The sequence below is a fragment of the Crotalus tigris genome, unplaced genomic scaffold, assembly GCF_016545835.1.
Source record: "Crotalus tigris isolate CLP2741 ecotype Arizona unplaced genomic scaffold, ASM1654583v1 scf7180000017710.2780689, whole genome shotgun sequence".
In the NCBI taxonomy this organism is placed as follows: domain Eukaryota; kingdom Metazoa; phylum Chordata; class Lepidosauria; order Squamata; family Viperidae; genus Crotalus; species Crotalus tigris.
This window is the reverse complement of record NW_024096582.1, coordinates 1590330-1613767: the sequence shown is the minus strand read 5'-3', so window position 1 is coordinate 1613767 and position 23438 is coordinate 1590330. Positions and strand designations below refer to the sequence as shown.

The 23438-nt window shown below is 34.7% G+C and overlaps 1 protein-coding gene across 6 annotated transcripts in view; it reads left to right on the top strand.

The window, feature by feature from the left end:
* PAM (peptidylglycine alpha-amidating monooxygenase) overlaps positions 1–23438 on the top strand; it is a 155739-nt gene that overhangs the window by 113087 nt on the left and 19214 nt on the right. For 5 of the 6 annotated variants that reach the window (XM_039338633.1, XM_039338629.1, XM_039338630.1 and 2 more), the window contains exons 14-17: positions 2870–2941; positions 12937–13248; positions 17441–17570; positions 21258–21374. In XM_039338633.1, coding sequence (XP_039194567.1) covers positions 2870–2941; positions 12937–13248; positions 17441–17570; positions 21258–21374 — 631 coding nt within the window. The remainder of the gene's footprint in view (positions 1–2869; positions 2942–12936; positions 13249–17440; positions 17571–21257; positions 21375–23438) is intronic. The other variant, XM_039338635.1, reaches the window with a different exon arrangement.

The following is a 23438-nucleotide window of genomic DNA, read 5'->3' as shown; positions in this document are numbered from 1 at the left end:
TATTTGACAAGAATTTGATACATTGCAGGGTTCTTTCAATTGAAGAACCATTGTGAACCATATATGATTATTTGTGACTCATTAAAAAATAAGTGGCTTAATAACTTATGGACAGCAATGATCTAAGTTACAGATAATTATAAATCAATTATAGATAATATATTTTAGTTAATTAAGTTTTATCTCCAAATGTAATGATTCTCTTCCAAAAAATAATACTTTGTTTCTTCATGACATTCAACCTAAATTTTGGTGCATATGGATTAGCCAGAAGAAGCAGAATTCCTTATTTTTCCTCCCTATAGTAACATCTCTAGAAATCCAAAATTGTATGACTACGGTCAAGAAATGGTTGAACTGTATAGGCTCTTATCTAAATAGAAAGAGAAGGCTTCCTCTAAAACCGGTATGCATACCTTCATTTTATAAGGATCCTGTTAGACTACAAAATTCCAAGCAATCACTATGCTGTAACAAACTCAACTATTGTTCCTATCTAGTGGTCTTCCAGATTTTTAGCTCAAATCTGGTGGGCCTAATCTTTTGCCAGTATTCTTTCAGGCAAGGTCTTGCCTTTTGTGATTATATCTAGATTCAACTCATGATGATTGAATACCTATATAAATGTGATTGGATAGAGCAGTGGTTCTCAACCTTCCTAATGCTGCGAACCTTTAATACAGTTCCTCATGTTGTGGTGACCCCCAACCATAAAATTATTTTCGTTGCTATTTCATAACTGTAATTTTGCTACTGTTATAAATCGTAATGTAAATATCTGATATGCGGGATGTATTTTCATTGTTACAAATTGTTACATAATTAAAGCATAGTGATTAATCACAAAAACAATATGTAATTATATATTGTGAAATATTTATTTCTAATTCCAAATAAATGAAATTTTGTCTTGAAGCAAAGACATGGGTAACAGTCTTAATATAACAACAGTAAACTACATTGCTACATTTTGCGACAGTATGCGTAAAAAGCGAACCCACAGGTTGAGACCCACTGGTTTAATGCATCCAGCAGTAAACTAAAGCAGGGGAGGGGGCTGGCTTTGCACGGCATCTAATCCCCTCCCTGCAAAAGAAAAAAACCCCGAAGCCTAAAATGATGGCCAATAACTTTAGCAAATAACACAAATAGAGTCAATAGGATCCTGTCCCGGACGGAGACCAACTGGGTTAATGTGAAAGACAGTTTTTACCAGGGAACCCTCAAGGAGAAAGAGATTCTGCCTTAGGTATAGGTCTCCAGGTGGGATAGATTTGGCTGGGGGGGCTGGAGAGAGAATTTCAACAAAAGCCTCCCAATCTTAAACCCTCAGACCTCTCCAAAGGGTTTTTTCCTGAAACTTGTGAGATCTTTTTCTCATTTTACATTCTCTTCCTGATGGAAAGAAACTATTTTCTAAAAAAAATAGTCTTGGTTTTTCTCTGCAGAAAAAGTAAGGCGGGGAGAGCCTGGACTGGAAAATATGAGGGGGATCACACAATCTGTATCTGGCAGAAGTCAGGGTATGCTGCCTTCTTTTGACAACCCCCCTCCCCTCTTTTGCATATTGGAGAGGCCGGGGATAAATTCTATTAAAGCTGCCCAACAATGCGAGGAGCTGTCAATCAAAACCACCAGATCTGCACCTTCTGTCTGCTTCCTGTAGATGTGTAACTAAGGGCGATGGCGTATAGTGATCAGATTTTCTTTCTGCAAAGAAGTCCTAAGCCTCTAAATCTCTTTTTTTTCCGCTTCTTTCTTTGGAGCCTTTGAAAAGCATTTTGAGCAAATAAAACAAGCCGCTCTCCAACTTTTCTCCCCCATATTCTGTTAGGGGACATCAAATTCACCTGATCTTCTCCTCTTGAATATTATTTCTCTTGCATTCCTACACGGGCTCCTCCTATGATTTACTTCTTTTTTTTTAATATGCCATTTATTCGTTGATATTTGAAGATAATAAATCCAGGAGGTTAAAAAATTTGAGAAAACTATTAAACGGGCAAGCCTTTGCCTATTTAATAAGGGATTGAAAAACCTAGACACCCAACCTTCCGGGGCTTTTTCCTTGCCGGCTGCTTGAGCAGAAAAGCAGCCAAACCTCTCCGGTGGGTCTTTCCCTTCTTCCTAGGACCCCCCCCCATCAGCTCTCCCCTCCCCCAGCTCAGAAAAGCCAAAGAAGCCTGGGAAGGACTTTTTTTTTTAAAAAAAAAATGCCCCAGCAACAACTATTGGCTTGAAGATCCCCCGGCTGCCAAGAAGAGGGGAAAAAAAGAAAAAGAGAGAGACTAGGACTTTTTTTTTTTTTTTGCACTAAAAAAAGATGGAGAGGGAAAGGGGGGAAAAGGGAAATTCTCCCCAGCAGCTGGCTGGTCTGGCGGTGGTGCTGGTGGTGGAGCAAAGGGGAATCGGGACCCCACGCAAAGCTCTCCAGCCTTCCCGGGCTTTAGTCTGGGGGTCCCTTTCCTTTGCAAGTTGCAAAGGAAAGGAGGAGAGGGGGGGAAAGTCATGGTTCGGGAGGCCCCGCCTCTTTCTTTTCAGCCCTGCCGGCTGGCTGGCTGGCTCGGCTTACTCGCTGGCTGGGGCTCGCTGACTCTTCCTCTCCCGTCCCTCGCCACCTTTGCTTTCATAACTTTGATGTGAGTGCTTTTCAAAAATCGGGCTCGAGCCTCGCCAATCGGTTATGTGTTTTCCGATGGTCTTAGGCGACTCCTGTGAAAGGGTCATTCGACCCCCAAAGGGGTCACGACCCACAGGTTGAGAACCACTGGGATAGAGGAATAAGAATTTCTGTGAATTTCTCTAGTAATTTATGTCCTATTTGTAATATGAAATTCCTTGATGAAATATTTTTTATTTTCTTTTTTAGAAATCAAAAATGAAAACATGGGTACTGTAATTCAGCAGCCAAAAAGAGAAGAGGAGGAGGTTTTAGATCAAGGTATATATTATACTTATCCCTTTAAATACGTATTTTATAATTCTAGTTAACTGTTATAGTGTTATAAACATAGTTGAAGCTTTTTTTTTTTTGCTAACACATAAAGCTATCCTTGCCACTCTTTTGTAGTGCCCCAAATATTTTAAGAAAAAGCAGTTATTACCAACCTCTAATCTTGCAAATGCCTCCTTTAGCAGAACCTAATTTGATTTTTCAAAATTAATTTATTTAATTGATTTGTATAATTATAATCTTATTTGTCTGTATACACCACAAAAATATTATTAGATTTTACTATATTCCAAATTGAATTAACACTTAATTTGTAGCTTTTAGTTACAGAAAAATAATCCATATATATTTTGTAAGCAGTACATTTTGACACTGATATTTCTAATATAACAATTTTAGTATGTTTACCCTAATGTGGAACAGCTTGGAAAGAAACTCAAAAATCTGCACAAAATAAGTATATTTGTGTATTTTAATATTTCATATTAATATTGATTTTATTTCAGTGTAAATGTATGAAATAAGTTTAATTGCATGTTTTTCAAGGCTTATATTAAACAAATTGAACATTAATATCTATAGGACATTAAAGTGTTCTTTGGAGACATGATTTATTGTGGTTCACTGTAGGCCAAAGAATGGCTAATGGAAGTAATGGAATTTATATATTACTTATAAAAATATAGCTATAGGTTCTTTATTTATATAGCATATATAATGTTACACATTATATATGCTATATAAATAAAGAACCTATAGCTATATGTACACAGGTATACATAATCAGGTATCAATCAATATGCAAAGGGAAATTACCTAGCTTGTATTTTCTCAATCAGTACCTTAAATGTGTTTGCAAATGTTATTTTGTGAAGGTGTTTACCTCTCTTATCTATGGGAACTTTGCTTGCAAAATGTGTCTATTAGATGAAATCATATAAAATATATGTATTAGGAAAAAGCACCAGCAACTAATACTTAATTTTTATGCTTTATTTATTTATCTGTGAAATGTTTCAGTAGAAAAAGATTGACCAAATTATTCTGATGAAGTTTTTGCTACCCATTTTCTTTACATTGGTAATTCAATGATTAATTGTGCATTTGCATATTTCAGCAACCTAGATTGCTGGTCACCCTTTTCCAGAGATCATCAGGGATAGTTAGCAGATAAGTGTTACTGTCTTTAAACTGAAAAACTTATACAGTTAGTCCTCAACTTACAAAAGTTCATTTAGTGACCTTTCAAAGTTCCAACGGGACTGAAAAAAGTGACTTATGACTATTTTTCACACTTACAACCTTTGTAACAGCCCTATGATCATGTGATCAAAATTCACATACTTGGCAATTGGTTCATACTTCTGATCATCGCTGTGTCCCAAGGTCATGTGATTACCTTTTGCAACCTTTTGACAAGCAAAATCTATGGGGAAGCCAGATTCACTTAACAACTGTGTTATTAACTTATCAACTGCACTGATTCAATTCACAACTGTGGAAGAAAGGTTGTAAAATGGGGCAAAGCTCCCTTAACAAATGTCTCATTTAACAACAGAAATTTTGGTCAATTGTCATAAGTTGAGGACTAACTATACTGATATTCCTCTTTGTCATAATTCTATGCTATTTAAATTGCTATAAATAAGAAAACAAAATGCTACTTTTGTAGGTAGACATTTCAACAAGTTGGTATGTAGAGGTAAGAAACAGGCAAAGGTCGTGTGCAGAACACTGCCCCTCCAAAGCCTGTGTGCCCCTCCTCTCTGCATCTATCTCATTCCTTCACATCACCATGGCGATGTGAAAGTGCGCAGCTCTGTGTGACCTTGCCTGCCTGATAACAGCTAGCTCACAACAACAAGATGTTATTGCCAAACTATTCCCTGTTTCTGGCCTCTGGCTTCTATATTCTTGTGGATTGGTAAAGGAGTTAGCCAATGAAATGCTATTGCCATGTAGAAATTTTTGCTTCTTGTGATCTCTATATAAACAATAAACTGCTGCGTGTGATCAGCCATTTTTTGCACCCTGCAATGACTGAGCACTGATTACAACATTGGTATTTCTATCTAATGTTTTTGGTTTTCAGTGAATGTCCATTTGTGTAGAATTTTGAAATGTTTAACTCTCTTAGCAGTTGTGTTACTGCTAAAGGGGCTAATAAAAAATGGAAAAGTACATGTCTATTCAAGGCAAAGTTGAACTAAAGGGGAAAAAACATCTCCCATAGATAAAAAGGAAAATCATAGTGGAAAGGTTTATAAATTGACATAAAATTCCTGTACACTTTCCATGTTCCTTCTATATCAGCCAAGATTTTCAATGTCCACTGAAACCAACAATTTATATACTTTGCTCTGAGATACATGCATATGGTCTAGTTATGTATTTATATGCACACGGTTTATTTAATCATTTAACACATTTATGTCCCACCTTTCATTCATAAACTCATGTTAGTGTGCAGTCTTCCAGAGACCATTGGCAGTTAGCAGTGCATAAATTAATTTAAAAATTCCCCTCTCACCCCTATGAGTGGTATGTGTTTTCCTCAATTTTGGATCCTCATGGTGATGACACAAGTAGTGATGTCAATTGACAGCAACATCAAGAAGAAGTATGACAAATTAGAGATGTACCAGGATCTGAAGGAGGAACTAGAGAAGATGTGGGAAAATAAAGTCCAAAGTGGTCTCAGGTGGTAGGAGCACTTAGGGCTGTGATTCTTGAACTATATCTCCAATAGATCCCACATCAGATCTCTCTATCCAGAAAACTGCAGTGTTAGGAACAGCTAAGATACTGTGTAGAGCCCTTAAATTACAAGGCTGAGAGGGGTTCAAGCCCATGCAGAACACCAGTGCATCACCTTGGTATATTCCTCACTTGATGGCCACTTGTGTGAGCTGTCTTGAGTTGATTTTCAGTGTTGTCTTTCACAATCCCATTGAGTTCTAGAGGAAGGTCCTTCATGTCATGTTGACTTTGTATAGTGCCAAGACATAGGCTTCCTATAATCAATCCTGACTATGTCCAGGTTGGTCTCAATGGTTTTTGGCCTCTGCATCCTAAGCATCTCAGCCACCGCAGCCTTTTAGAACTCACTTCATTTCAATAAATGTATGTTTATATATGTGTTGATCAAGTCAATCCCCAAAAAGAGCAAAGCCAAGAGGAAAAAATTATGTTAATTATATGACTACTGATGAAAATTAAGTATTCGTAAAATTATCTAATCACTTACTTGTATATCACATATCATATTACTAACGATCACTTTTCACACACATAAGTACATAAAAGTCCACAGATCCAGTCATCTTCATAAGTAAATAGAAGAACATAGTAATTCCCACAGGAAAAGAGAGGTGGAGTTTAATGGCTCTTCCTTCCAGAAACATATTTATATGAGGCTAAGGCTTATTCACCTCCTTTTTTTCATCATATCCAGAGGGTGAAGACACTTCTTTCAGTTTTAAGGTCTCTAGTAACTAATGATCCTAATTTTCATGAATCTCTATTAGCTTGGACAGTCTTTAGGGAAGCTTTCTGAGATAAACTGAGATATTGAGCCGAGGTGGTGCAGCAGTTAGAGTGCAGTACTGCAGGCCACTTTAGCTGACTGTGTTCAGCAGGTCAGTGGTTCAAATCTCATCGGCTCAAGGTTGACTCAGCCTTCCATCCTTCCGGGGTAGGTAAAATGAGGACCCAGATTGTTGGGAACAATGTAAATATATATATACATTGCTTACTGGTGTACACCGCTTAGAGAGTGCTTGCACTTAAAGCGGTATATAAGTCTCATAAATAAATAAATAGAACAATGTCTATTCCAGAATTTTGCATCTTGGACAATCTCCAGATATGTATCAGCTCCTAGAATTCTCAGTTATGACCATGATTGCTGAAAATACTGCTATACATGTACATGCCAATGAGAGGAAGATAATATACACAGTTTTTTTCCTCTTTGAAGGAATGTCAGCAGCTTCTTTTCTTTGACAGCTCTTTCAAGCATGTTGTTCATTATTTGTGCTGCCTACCCATTTCCTCATTGTCATATGATAATATTCTATGTGCTGTATGCTCAGCAAAATACCAACCCCACTCCAAATCACAACAATTTGGGGGAACAGTCCTCCTTGACCTTTTGTATACTGTTGAAAGACTGCAGTTTGCAATATATAATAGAATGAAATATGGCATCAAAGCTGGGAGAGTAAATAGTCAGCTGTTTCTATAAATTATAACTTAGCACTGAACTGGTACCGTATACCATGCATAGGCATTGAACACATTTGTGTTCTTATTCTCCACTGGCTTAATATTACCCAACAGGACTTTGTTTGCAAGGATTCCTTTGAGGTAAATCCTGTAGCTTTTAATGTGATATTCTGAAACATTTTTTGCTTGGGAATTCTTGCTTAATATAGCAGTTAATGTACTCTCAATATGACATCTGATATTAATAGGAACATGTTACATTAAAAAAAAACATTAGAAAGTTTCTTCTGGGATTTTTCTTGTAAAAGCATCATTTAGGAAGATGCTACGTTATTATTTTATTCAATAAAAATCTCTGTTTCTTAGATGTATATATGCCCCCAAGATGTTTATATGGCAACATATTCTTTAACTGTTATTGGCTAAGGAAGAGTTCAAAATTCTTAAGACTGTATATGAGTTTTATAATTTTTTAATAATTGATATAAAGTATTTTTCCTGCTGAATTTTATTGCAATAGTTTTAGTTTTATATATAAATAAAAAATAAATAAAACCAATATATGGTTTTCACTTAGGGTTAATGACAAAGTTATTATATTAATATAATTCTCTAAATAATTCATTTCCATGAATAAGGCCCCTGTTAGCTAATGGATTGATTTTGAATGTTTTATTGGCAATATATTGTCTAATTCAGGGAGCTGCAGTTTTTTTTTCTAATGAAGGCTATATTTTCTCCAGATAACCTGTTGTCAATAGGATGACAATTATGGTATAACTGAACCATAAATTGGTCAGGGCCCTCTTTCCAATTTTTTATAACCCATCAACGTCTTTCCCAGGCACTAGTTTGACAGGAAAGTGACAGATATTTTTTTCCAGAGTTCTAAAAGGCATTTAGAAATACAAATGGAAATTGTTATAATTATTTTGTATGTCACCAACATGAAACTGAGAACCAATTTGATGTACTAATTAAAGCACCAGGAAAAATCATTTTAAGCACATTTTTTTAAAAAAAGTTGGGATAAAATATAAGATTGTGAGGTATACCTGTGTTACATTTAGCATGACAAATTTATAGCTCATAAAATCATTATGCTCTTTCTCAGTATGGTAGAACTGTTTGAGACAAACAATAAGAGATTAACTCACTGTTCTTTTTCATGAAATAAAGCATTATGCTGGTCAACTAATTGTTGCAGTTTACACAGCTTTATCACACAGCTGTTTAAGAAAGAGACTGTGTACCAATGAATATTAAAAACTAAAAATAACTTTTTGAGGATCTGTTCACAAAATGAGGTCTGATTTTAAGCATCAATCTCTTTTGAGGACAGACAGTTTAGTCCCTGAATCCAATATTTTTCCTCACTTCTTCCACCTTCATGGCATTTTTATTATTATTATGTATTACTTATTAAATTTATTGGTCGCCCATCTTACCACAGAGTAACTCTAGGCAGCTTACAATGTAAAAGGATAAAACTGTACAAAACCTATACACAAACAAAATACTATAAAAATAAAAGTAATTATTTTTATATAGATAATCTTAGATTTGAAAAAAATTCTTGATCTAGAATGGACTGAGTTCAGCTCATCTGTTGTGTCCTATGTGTTCTGAATTATTCCACTCCGACTCAGAATTCTGTGATTGAATGTAAATTTTTCCCTTAGTATATATGTAACTCACTTCCAGTTTCAAATAAAACACCAGTGATGCCATGCTTTATTGTATGCAGTATCTGAAAAATACTGAACTTTTTCAATAAAAAAATAAATTTATTCAGTAGGATTGGGAGTGTAGATTATGAAAGCTACAAAAGCATCAGTAAAGTTAAATTTCTAGAATTTGATGCATAAGCCTTATAACATTTTTTTAAAAATCTCCTAGCCATCTGTTTCATTATTCCTAAATCAGATTTCATATTCTGTCCTTTCAGTGCGAGAGATGAGATGTATAAATATAGTGCTCAGTGAGAAACAGAGCTTGCTGTAGTGGCAGTTTGTTTAAGAGTTGAAGCAATGTAGAATCAGCTACATTAAATACTTAATACTAGGGTGATATCTATACAAAAGATGTGTTTGCCTATTGAGATGAGACAAAATTAAAATTAAAAAAAACATACTAGTTTTATTCCTGACAAAATAATTGAGTTAGATTTATATACCACTCTATAGTACTTTATAGCACTCTTTGAGTGGTTTACAATGTCAGCATATTTTACCAACCTTGGAAGAATGGAAGGCTGAGTCAACTTTGAGCCCCATTAGGATTAAACTCCAGGCTGTGGGCAGAGTTTGCCTGCAATACTACATTCTAACCACTGCACCACCACTGCTACTTACTGATGTAAAATCCTTGATGTAACTGAGGAAACACTGCAATAATGCCAGAAACATATGGAAAGCATTTAGGGATTCTCTGATACTTTCCAATTAATATTTTATTTAAAAGAAAATGCATTGCATCTTTTAATTAAATGTAGCTATATTACATAACAAAATGCAATAAAGATATTATAAGACACAGCAAAAAAGCAAAAACTGGAAGGGGAAGCATTTTTATTTTTCTAAAAGTCGTCAGAGAACTTGCCTAATGACTTAGCAGAAGATTTCAGAGATGAGTCTCTACACCAGTGGTTCTCAACCTGTGGGTCGGGACCCCATTTGGGGTCAAACGACCATTTCACGGGGGTCGCCAAACCACGCTGTCCGCCATTTTTTTCCCTTTTCCCTAGCTGTCCTATTCCCTCTTATTGGTGGCCACACCCACTTGGGGGTCACCACAACATTGGGAACTGTATTATGGGGTCATGACATTAGAAAGTTTGAGAACCACTGCTCTACACCCAAAAATGGTCATCCCACTTTCAGGAAATCTTCCCAACTTTCTTGGCTTCTTCGAAGGAAGAGAGGACACTAAACACTTGCAATTAAAATACTGAAAATAGTTCCATATTCAGTAAGACTCGGGAAATCTATTTTCTCTGTGGGATATTTAATTTTCTGATGAATATGATCTGTTAATTTTTCTTCCTTTGCCACTTAGACTTATTTCCTATTTGATCTGCTCTAAAGAAACAAGCAGGATTTGGGAGGGAGATTGATAGTGCTGGCTTTCTGCCACTATCCTATTTTCCCTAAATAATTTGCTCAGATGGGGAGATAATAACCACACCTATCATGTGTTGCCTGATACCAGAAAACATGTTCCTATGTTCTTTACTTCAGCCAATTTAATTTTTAGGACTGACTTGCTGAATAACCAGTTAATTTTTTTATTTTATCCTGATTGCTATTTATTGCAAGCTATTGCAGAGAAGGCTGGTTCCAGTTAGAGTAGGAAACATAGTGAAAACAGAAGAAAAAAAAACTACAGTTTTCATGTATAGGAGTGTCGGTGTGTGATACATAGTATTGTAGCAGAATAACAAATATCATGTGAGAAATGCTTTAAATCAGAGCTTCCAGAGGGCTAATGAAAGGAAGCTGTCTAACACTAAGAGTGGTTTATCTAATGTGTTATCAAGGTTGGCTTAACACATTTTGTTCAGCTCCAATTTGCTTTGTTAATTTCATCAAATTGGCCATATTAACTGATAATTATTTCTTGACAGGAGATTTCACTTGGGGTATTCCCTGTCAAAAGAGTAAAGCTGCAAATTTAGTAGAAAGCATTGAGACAAGACTGTTTATAAACATGACAATCCCTCCTTAGGGTCATTTCTAAAAAGAATTTTCCTCTTTGCTGGTTCTTAATAATATATTTTCCACAAAACACTTGAGCTTAGCTCATTATTATTTGCATTTATTGTTTTTGCACAAAACTTCTAAAATATTTTATGACATAATTCCATAAATGATTTTTTTTAAAAAAATACCATTAGAAATATTTAACATTTCCCTTAATTACCCTTTAAATCTTATGGAAGTACCTTGAACCAGCATATTTGTGAAGCTATGGTGAAGTTAGGGAAGTTGGTATTCCTCCTCGCTACTCATAAATATTACTGAGGTTTGTGCTTAAGCAGTGCATTTTATTTTCTTCTTTTAGGTGTCAAAGAACTCAAGATAGCGATCACTACCACTTGATCAAAGGGCTACTCCTTTTATCTGTGATACACATAAAAATAGCTTTGATCACATGGCTATGACTGTTTTTTATTATTATTATTTTTTACACCTATCCCTGAAGATGCTTCTCCTGGGGTAACAGGAGAATCACATAACAGTGATTCATTTGCAAATAATTTGTGATGAAAGATTTTACTGCAGTACAGATTGCTCAAGGGAAATGTACCTTGTTCAGATTTGATGCTGTTCAAATGACAGATAAATCATAAATATTAAATATGCATATAATATATAAATTGCTTGAATTTTCCAAGTTGCAGAGAGTTGTAGCCAAACCCATTAAAAGCCAATAAATTGAAAAAGATAGCTGTTAAGGTTTAGACTAAATTACTGTTATTGCTAATGTTTCTGTTATTTAGTTTATTGGAAACTGGTTTGAGTAAAAGCAGGGTGGATACTGTAAGAGGTCCTCAATAAGAGAAGGATAATGATATGAACTAAGTAGGGCTAAGACAAGTAAGTAGGCACAGGCATTTTTCAAGAAAGGTTTCCCCCACCCCAAATTTCTGTAAATAATGTGTGATAAATTATACACCACCAAGTCACGGTTGATTCCCAGCAACTCCCAACTTTCTCACAATGATCTATCCTTAACCTGGTCTTTCGGTGCTTTCATTGCCACTGTAACTGAATCTATCTACCTTGCTGCTGGTCATTCTTTTTCCTTGCATTTTTCCTAGCATTAGACTTTCTCCACAGTGACAAGTATGAAGTAGGATAATTTGAGCCTCATCATTTATGCTTGAAATGAGAACTCTGGATTGATTTGATTATACATTTCTTTGCTTTCTTTGCTGTCCAGGGTATTTTCAGGAGTTGCTCCAACATCACAGTTCAAAAATAGCAATACCCTAGTATATATGTATTCTAAAGTTTATTTATTTTTTGTTTTCCACCAAAAACATTGGGAAACCCTGAAAATTAGTTCAGGAGTCTGCAGGTCCCCATCTACAGATTAGTACCAAATACTATTAGTAATCACTGAGAACTTAACTGACATTCCCTTAACTACATAGAAAAGAATTTATATCAGTTGGAGAGTTCAGATTAGTAAAATAGTAACATAACAATCTACTAAACACAGTGCCATAAAATTGAGAAACACAGATAAACTAAAGATATGATCAGTTACATGTACATGACTTCTCCCCAGTATTTAGTAGAGAACAAATATAGTTTCTCTTGACCTGTTTTCACCTGAATTTCTGGAGAATGTAAAAAATAGTCATTGTATTTCAGGGTATAATTCAGTTTAGCTTAAACTAGTTTCAAAGGTAAGTGTAGCTCTACACCAAAAATGCCTTATAAAAATCTCTTTACATAACTAGTTTCTTTCCCTCTCCTGACAATCTTCCAGAAAGTCTTCCCATGTCTGGGTTCTTACATGGCCTTATTTTGACAGTGTAAATATTGTATATATCTTTGGTTCATGCCAAGAATTCATAAAGTTCTAACAATTGTGACCCAAGTAAGCTTTGAGGAATAACTTGCTGAACTTACAGAAAACATTTCCTGCTGCTTCTCCATCTGTTCTTTGTCAGCTTTGCTACAGCATCTTGCACCCTGCCTGACTTGCCTGCCATTCTTTCCCTGTCTTTCTCTTTCTCTACACAGGTGATTTCTATTCCCTCATTTCCAGGCTGCTAGGAGAAAGGGAAGACGTGGTTCACCTGCACAAGTATAACCCTGCAGAAAATGCTGAATCAGATTTTGTAGCCGAGATTGCTAATGTAGTCCAGAAGAAGGATCTTGGCTGGCCTGATGCCAGAGCATTTTCCAAGAATGACAAAAGAGCTAATACCATTCTTGTCAGAGACAGAATCCACAAGTTTCACAGATTAGAATCAACTTTGAGGCCACCGGAAAACAGGCATGTTGCTTTGCAGCAAAATAAACTGGGGAACTGGGGAAAAGAACAGACAGGAGGTAGGTTTGGAGTATTTATATATATATATATATATTTCAGTATCCAGTACTGTGCTTCATACTGTGCAAGGTGAGGAGGAAACGTTAACTGATGTGTTTGGGGCTGAGTTTTAAAAATGTATCATTCGACATTCCTTGTACCAAATGTTTAAACAAAAAACGTATTCCTTTCAGTATTGTCATCAGGAATTATTGAAACGATGCTCATATTGTATTTCTCTTTCCCAGAGGACTAGTATGGTTTTTTTACTAGACATCTAAGCTGTATAGTCTTGTCACAATTTTATTTCATCATATAATCATCTGTAAATAATTTCTTTATAAATTGGGCAGCTAAATGGAAAATACTCCATTTAAATACTACAAACGGAGATACTATTTTGAGATTTCGATGGAAAACCAAACTGGAAAAATATTTCTTTAATGAAATCAAGCTAAAGCTTGTTTTTAAAACAATTTTATTAAATTCCAAGAGAAAATAAAATACAAAAGAACAAAAAGGGGAAAGAATGGATATAAAAAGGGAAGAGGTTAAAAAGTGAGAAAGCTAGCTAAATCTGACAAGTGCCAGATTTTTTTTCTTACAGATGTTTATTTCACGCTTACATGAAAAACATGGTTGCATTTTCTGCATTTCTATTTATATGTTAACTTTCCAAAAGTGTAAGCATTATTGTTCTGTATATAACATTGTTTTCTCCAGAAGCCCAGAGCTGGTGCATAAGTTGTTGGTGCCAGCTTATCTATGGAAATAAGTCAGAATGCTGTAGTAGCATAAATCAGAGAAAGGAAATGTATGAAACAGAAACTCTTTTTCCTGATTGGACAAGTTGTATTGATTTTTCTTCCATTTACCAATAGAAGATTATGAGCTGCAGTTAAACCCAAAAATGCAAAAACAAAGAGTGCAAAAAATTTTGCTTTATTTACTTATTTGACTTAGTTTACTAAGTATCTCATGGAGAGAAATTAATCAAAGAGAGAAGCAACCTAGAACTAAGAAGAAATTTCCTGACATGGAGAACAATAAACCAGTGGACCAGTTTGCCTTCAAAAGTTGTGATTCCTCCATTACTGGAGGCTTTTAAAAGGAGATTGGGTAGCCATTTGTCTGAAATGGTATGGGGTCTCCTGCTTAAGCAGGTGGCTGGACTAGAAGACCTTCAAGGCCCTTTTCAACTGTTATTCTGTTACTTACAATTTCTGAAGCCATCACTTGCCTCCTGTTTAGGATGTATATAATTCAGAGGCCATATGTTTGTACTCTTGATTTAAAACAGCAATGCCTTTTGTCACCTAAAGGAATTTCCTCAGATTATAAAAAGCAATTGGGGACGGGGTTAATTGCTAATGTGGACATTATGATCCTATATATGGAAAATATTTTCCATTCTATAGAACAGGTGTGTCAAACTGGAAGCTCACGGGCCAGATGCGTCACATGCAGGCCACACCCACCCCAGCTCTGCAAAGGCAAAAAAAGTCACGATACGTCACGTGATGCTATCAAGTTTGATACTCGTGCTGTACGATTTATTCTGACATTGCACAGGAAGTATTATAATAGTATTTGCTATTGCATCTCTGCTCTGTTGAAAAGGAGCTGACAAAAATGCTTGTTAATTAGGTCAGTTTTTCATAATTACTTAGGGAAAGTAACATTATTTGTAACCTGATGAACAAAATATTAGTCTAGCTAAAGCACAACTAACCCTAATTGCAGCCCCTCTTTGGAGACTGTGTTTCACAGAAAAATAAAATAACAACTTTTGTGGTGTTACGCCAATGTAGAGATCATAACAACAACAACAACAATAATAATAACATTGGAAGGGACCTTGAGGGTCATCTAATCCAACCCCCTGCTCAGGCAATTGTTCATGCTTTTCATCTATTTGCTTATTATATTCTATAAACTCAGAAATTGAGCTACTGTATTAGGTACTTACATGCAGACAACTCGGCAGGAATTTCTTAAAAGTTATATAAGTAAATTTTATAAATTGTAATTTTCAATCAAAATTAGCTCAAGTGATAGAAACAGTAGACTAGACTTTTTCATTAGTCATCATGCCCTAACAAGAATAGAAGGCTGAAAGAAAATGTTGTGAATGTTTATGTAACATAAGAGTTTCTGGTATAATGAGTATGTAATTTGTGATTATTATTATTATTATTATTATTATTATGCTGTTTTGGGTGAAATAGAGACTGGAGGGAAATGACATGAATGTTTATATGGTATGGATAGAAAGATGGAATGAATATACTTTATATATATGTATATATGTGTGTGTGTGTATATATGTGTGTGTGTTTTCTGAGGTTTTCGCAGGTGTTTGTATGTAGGTCTTTGGTTATTTGGGTTTTCACCCGCGTCAAATTGGAAGAGTCTTGGCCAAGACTCTTCCAATTTGAAGTGGAAGAAAACCCGAATAACCAAAGACCTACATATATATGTGTGTGCATATATGTGTATGTATATGTGTGTGTGTGTGTGTGTATGTATATGTATACGTATTTGTTTTCTGAGGTTTTCGCGGGTGTTTGTATGTAGGTCTTTGGTTGTTCGGGTTTTCTCCCGCGTAAAATTGGAAGTGTCTTGGCGACGTTTCGACGAAGTCCCATTCGTCATCTTCAGGCTGGTGTTTTCAGCTTCGTGCTTTGAGCAGCAATGTGTGTGTATACGTATACGTATACACACACACAAACCTAATGCTTTATGATTATGTTGCACTTGATTGCATTGGTTAACAAATATTGTAAATAAATTACTTGTAAATATAATAAATTAAAGAATTTCATTACATTCCTGGATAGGTTTCCTTCAGATTTTTGGGACTTATTTTAAAATTAGTATGAATATTATCTGTTTGGTGCTTTATTTTATTGACAGTTTTTCTTTTGATTTGCAAGTAGAAAACAAATGGAATTCCTACTTTTGCAGCTAAGGTTTTCCCAAGAATAATAAGTTCAGTAATTTAAAAAAAAAAAATCCAGAATCTTGAAATACAAGCAATCAAGGAAATACTAACTGAAGCATGCAAGTGTTCTACTGAAATCACTTTTTGCACAAACATATTTGGAATTGTTTTCATTCTGTGTATGCATGGTTTCAAACAAGAAACTCTTGTTTGAGAGTGGGAGTAGGAAGAGAATAGAAACATGAATAAAATTCACCATAATTTTATACAGTTATTATAGACAATTTGTTTGGAAATGAGTCTGAGCAGCAGTCATCAAATTGTGGCTAGTGCTATTTCTGTCAAATTGATGGAATGACCAGTTGCTGTCTCCCTCTGTTGTAGGCAAGCATATTGCTACTGACAGTTGACTTATTGGAATATTGAAATATTGGCATTTACAGCATAGATGATATAGAAAGAATGTTCAGATGAGTTCATTTTACATTATGATTCTAAAAGAAGATATGGTTTTCATGCCTTTGGAAACTGCTGGGGAACATGCCTGAGAGATCTATGCTGAGGCTGTTTGTTTTTTTTTTTTTTTTTTTTTAAGAATAAAAAAAACACTGGCCAGGTTCATTCAGTTATATAACAACATTATAGCTTGCAGACTTTGGGCCCCTCGACCAGCCTAAGTATTAGTCCATTACAGTTGTCCAGCAAATCTTTGAAAATTTGGGATTAGCTATGTTGTAATTATTATACTATGTACATTATACCATGGCATGCAAAAGTACAGGCAATCCTCAACTTAATGACCCCAGTTGGGACTGGAATTTCCATCATGAGTTGCTGTGGTCATAAAGCAAGTCATCACATTACTGGGCCTGATTTATGTCCATTTTTACCACTTTTTTTTAGTGAATCACAAGATTGTTAAGGAAATCACACATTCCTTAAGCAAATCCAGCTTCCTCTATTGACTTTGCTTGTCAGAAGCCAGCTGGAATCTAGTTGCAATCACATGACCAGAAGCCACTACAACTGTTGTAAATGCAAACCAGTTGAAAAGAGCCTGAATTATAATCAAGTCACTTTTAGGAGTGGTGTAGCAATTGTAACTTGAGGATAGGTTGTAAATTATGTTTTCCAAGGCCTTTGTAATCTTGAACCATTGTTAAATGTATGGTTGTAAGTCAAGGACTACTGTATGTTCAAGTTTTGTAAGAAGCACAGACATTATCATAATACATAGAATAAATATATTCCTTGTTGATTTTTTTCAGGTTTAAAGATAGAAGAAGTAGCTGACTGGCCAGGCATAACCCTCAAACTAGGCCAGGTTTCTGGGCTGGCTCTGGATCCTAATAACAATTTAGTCATCTTTCATAGAGGTGACCATGTATGGGATGCAAAGTAAGCAAACCTAAGTCTTTATATCCATCTTTGATGCATTTGTGTTTATCCCTTAATCTCACTCTTTCCTGGCTCTTTGTGTGTGAGATCAAGTTATATCAGCTGCTTAAGCAGGTGATTTTATTTGAAATCACATTAAAAGAGCAAGATTTTTTTTTCATAAAAAATTTGAATTTTAATTTCTTTAATAGGATTTTGATTTTTCATAATTTGAGAGAAGTTGCAACTTTCTGTGGAAAATATGATGGTCGTTGTTAGTGATAACAGAGTAAAGGAACCTCAGAGTTTGAATGTTCTTGAGAGTATATATTCCAAATGCTTTATGACGTTTTGAAAAACAAGTTATGCTTAAAAAAGTAAAATTATTAGGCATATCATCATTACAAATTTGTGTTTAAACTTGAGCTATGCAAATAATTCAAAATGTACCATGTAGAAAAGATACTAAACCAGATATTATATCCATGTAGTAAAACCATGTAGTAAAAGGCAGTAAACCAGGCTTTTGCAGTATTTCAGAGTGCTGCTTAAATGTAGAAAAAGCATGATAGATAATTTTAATGAATGATTTATAAGTTGTAAGCGAATAGATGGATGCTCATTACCAATGTACTTACTTTGTTGTTTCCATTTATGTTCTTCTGAAAACCCAAAGAGTCTTGCCTAATACTGTCCCCAAAATAGGTTTGCTTGATTGGTTCAGAAAATGTAACTGGCTCAAAATTACTAAGTGAGCTTCATGACTGAGCAGGGCTTAATTCTGATTCTCCCTGATGTACATTTTAACACCTTAACCACTATAATTTATTGGCTGTTTGTTTTTATTTTAAAATATCCTTATTGTAGCTTGGGTTTTCCAAGTGGACCTGTCTTCCAAACAACCAGCCTATCTGAACTGATGGTGTTAATTTGAACATCTCAAAGCCCAAAATAAATAAGCAAATATTTTTTTGCTTATGTTTGCCTGAACCATCTTCAGTGGCATGAGCATTTCAGTATTTCTCAAGGACGGCAATTTTTATTCTCGGTAGATCAAAAGAGTAGAAATAGAGTTACCTTTTCAACATAGAATAAAATAGTAGTAAGTGAAAATAAATGAGCCTTGTATATTACTGTAGTGAGAATCCCTCAGAGATTTGTAAATAATTTTTTTAATAAGAGCATGTTACTAATAAGAGGAAGGCAATAACATAGGAGAAAGAATGTTTATTATCAGATGGAATCGTTTCCTTCCCCTCCCTTGAGAATTGCCCTTCATTAACAGTCTTGACTAAAAATATGCACATAATCAGAAAATTAATGCACAGTTATTAATTGAGTACAATATTCTTTATCAGTCATAGAGACACTCAATTATTAGCCTTAGGAATTTGGTTCATTCTTTGTGGTTGATTGCTTCCCCATCATACAACAAGAAAGATGCAAACAGATTATCAGTGCTTCAGGCAGAGTACAAAATGGCAGCACTGTATTAATAATACATGAACATAAAAAGCTGAGCATCCCTTCAAGTAAATGTAGCAGCTGCTTGAGAATATTAGGCAACTTCATTTAGTATTATCCATAGAGTTCTATGGTCAGGATCTGGTCGATGTGTCTATATCAGCTGTTCTGCCCCGAACAAGCTAAGCCACTGTCAAATTTACAAAGCAGTCTGTTCTTTAAATTGCTGCCTTTGGGGGTGCATGCTCTTTTGCTTGATCATTTTCCTCTATTCTGATGAGATAGCAAGTTCAAGAGAACCCTGCCAAATAACAGATAAACAAATGTTTTTGGAACATGCCTCTAGTCTGAAAATCTGCTTGTAACCTTGTTATCCATCTTGATAGTGTATATCTGGAAAAAAAAACCTGGATTTTTCCCTATGGTAAGACTTTTTGTAGATGAATAAAATATTTTAATATGCTGTTGTTAAACCTAAACTTAGTCTTACTTGGAATAGAAACAAATGTTATTTAAGTTAATAAAGACTCTGTTTCTTTTATCTCTCAATATGTTAACAGTTTATGCTGCTTTGCTCTTCTCCCCCCAACTTCCTTTCCTGGCTTTCCAGAAAAAAACTCATTGTTAAAAAAATAAAACTGAAATTATTCAGTCACAGAACTTCATAGATGAACTAAATCAATTTGGTGCTCTTGAATTTATGTAGAATATCTGCCCTGGATTCATTAATGTCATTTTTAAGCATTTCTTCAGAAGGGTTTCTATAATTAAGAATAGTGACCTGATTAATGTAATAATAAAAAAGATACTTAAAAGTCAATTAATTTATGTAAAATAATTTTTATGTAAAATTGTTCGGCTCCTGTGGATTTTTCTTAATTATATGTTGTGGATTGATTCTGTAAGGAGAATGTAAGAAATATGTTTCTTATTACAATATTATTTTACATGTAATTTTAGTAGTTTGTATTTTGTGTTGCATTCTAGCATTTTAGTTATAAATATATGAGAAAGAATAATAATATGCCCATACAGTTAATACTATACTTCAGTCAATGCCTAATGCTTATATCAAAAGACAACTTGCAATGAGAGGGAAATATACAGTAGTTAATAATTTCTCTGGGGATAATGGCATGAGCGTTTATATCAAGTGTATAATTCATAATGATCCTAGTATAATTTTCAAAATACTTTAATTCTAGTTTAAACTAGATTGAATTACTTAAAGGTTATCTTATGGTGTCTACGATGCATTTAAAATCGGGTATTACTTTGATGTAGAAACTGGAGGAGGAGGGAAGAAAGAATATACAGCTTTAAAATTCATATTTGCTAATGTAAGTGTGTTTGTGTGTACATATAGTGTCTAGTAAGAACCTACTCTGAAGGCTTTTCCATGACTTTTTGTTTTATCTGATATAATATTTGAAAATTGATCAAAAAAGCCTTCAAAGAAGTTTGTGACTAGACAGCTGTTTCCATAAAGGTGAGGGGTTATGCTGACAACATTGTAACACAAAATTCAAATGTATACAGTTTTAAAATGCAAGCTTTGAGTCACATCAGTGAGAAGGGGACAGTATAAATCTTTAATGCAGGAACACATATAGGTTGTTAATAGAAAGACCTGCAGGATGAAACATGGAGAGTTCCTGAATGAAGTAGACACTGGATGTCAACCTTTAGAAAGCTATCTTCCTAGCTTTCCAGCTATTACCAGGCACCAATGGTGTTACCTAGTTGGATAATGAAATGTCTGCAAGCAATCAGCCAAGCTCAGAGTATCAAGGACTCTTTAAAAATTCTGTCTGAATGAGAAATAGTTATTAAAGAAAGAGTCTGAGCTAGGAAAAAGTTTTAATAGAATCTAAAGAACTTAAAACAAAGTTCACGGTTTAAAAGAAGCACTTAGAGAAAAACATTAAAACCTTGAGGGATTGTGAGGTCGATTGAGATCTTATGGTTATTTAGTCTTTGGAACTGATAAGCATACTTTAAATTATTACAGTGTACTATAGTCACAAATTTGCTGCCATATTTACTTAGATATTTCCAAAATAAAAGCTACGTTGAACATAGCCAGTCACAAAATAGCTTTTTGCTGGAGACACAGTAGTGAACAGCCAGATGTCAATATTCCAGGCCAGAATTCTAAGTCATGTTAACTAAAATATGGTCCAACAAATCTATGTTTGAGAAGGCAGTTTTATACTAATATATATTTCTTTTTTTTAACTTTAGTTCATTCAACAGTAGCTATGTTTATCAACAAAAAGGACTTGGACCAATTAAAGAAAATACTATTCTTGTAGTAGAAGCTAGTACTTCAACAATTCTTCATTCCACAGGAAGAAATATGTAAGCTCTTTAAAAAAAGCTTTGATGTATTCTTTAATCAGTTTGAATTGATTAATTCTGTTTTATTTTGTGTATAATAATCTATTTTTGTGTTGAAATTTCATCAATTTGGCCAATGTATTTGGAAATAGTTCTTATTTTTGCCTCTACTGTTTACTGATTCATATGAACACAACTCTAGTAAAAAAATAAATATATTTGTCTGTCTGTCTGTCTGTCTGTCTGTCTGTCTGTCTTGGAGAAAAAAAGCAAGGACACAAGAAAGTTTGCCAAATGACTGCTTATACTTGACCTGGCTATAAATATTATGTGAGATGGATGTACTTCTATCACTCAATTATGTACTGTGAGATGGGATTGAAAGTCATCCTGTATTCTATTTTATTGCTTCAGTGTGGTGCAAAAATCACTTTTCTCACATATCTCACATGTTCCTTCTAGACATGAAATAGGTGTAATCCTTTATCCTGGATCATTCTAGTAAGCAAAGTAGGCATCATTTCTCTTCTGTATTATCTCTAGATATGTATTTGTTTTCATGTATCCTGTAATCAGTTAGCAATTCCAAAACATTCTTATACTTGAGTAACATGATTGGTTGAATAGAATTTTTGAGATGAAGATTGTGATAAGATTGACCTTTCTTTACATGCAACGTACTGTCCTAGCTCTTGGTAGCTTTTCAGTCTGTATGCATCGGGGTTCAAAATCATTCCTGCAAATTACCCTGAATGGTATTGCATGCCCATCGTCTTTGCAAAGCTTTATACACTGCCAATTAAGATTCATTAGGGAATGTTAAGCTGAATACATTTACAAGGCTTCCCTGTGATCAAGAATCCTATCTTACCAGGACTTTCAATTGCAATGAAATCTGTAGACATGTTTAGCTGAATACGCTTTTACTATCCAGAGAACATTGATTGTCAACACCTGAAAGAATAAAGATATATTGGAAAATAGTTAAGGCTGGGATTTCTTTACATATCCTTTGCATATTTTCATAAAATAATTAAAACCATTGTTTTTGCAAGTTGAATATCTGCAGAGGATTATACTTTCTTAAATCATCTGTTTCCTGAACCTGTAATAACCCCAATTAAAAGGTTCAGATACAATATTTATTCAAGGGGAGGATGAACCCCATCAGTTAGTTTACCTAGAAAAACTTCCTACTTCTTTTACATATTCTCAGTGAATCTAATGTTTAAAATATATTGGCGGGATTAGGGGAGAAAGTTTTTCAGATAAATAGAGTTATATTTTTTGTCCATAAATTAATGTTCTTGCCATAATTCAGTGTTTGATATTGTCAAATGCAATATGCTTCTAGACCAGCTGCCGGGTTTAGCAGCAGGAGGCATGACTGGTCAATTCCAGTTGGAGTTTACCAGGTTAGTTTCAGTAATAGGTGTTTGTGGATTATACAGGGGATGAAGATATCCCTGATATTTTGGCTGTTCCTTTTCACCCATAAATAGTTGGGAAAGAAAGTATCTCTGGTTGCCTCTAACATAACCTGGATGGAATGCTTCCTTTCCTAGTGACTTTTATCTGATTATCAGTTTTGAAGTGGAGTAATTGTAGCACCATGTTAACACTAAATGGAATCAATTATTTGCAAATTACAGAACACACAATAACAGATATGCAAGAGATCTTGGAGATCATATAGACTAACTCCCTGCTGAAGCAGGCAACCCTATGCCATTCTCAACAAATGACAAGTTGTAGGACAAGGAGTGGCAGAACCTGGGGGTAGAGTTAAAAGTGAGATCAGCCTAGAATCTCTATGTAGCCACAAGCAAATTAAATCCCCCCTCTGAATTCCGCTGACCCTTATCTAAATCTAAGCAGGTACTAACAGTTAATTGAAAGGATTCCTGTGCATAGGCATAATTAGTAATAAATAGGTTTATTAATTGGACCTTGATACGTGGATCTGGCCTTCACATCTGTCACAGGTATAATACTAAAGACAGAAACTAATTAAAAAGAGAAAAAAAGAAAAGGGCTGCAAAACTCTTATTAATTTTGGTAGCTGTAACATTTCTTTCAAAATAA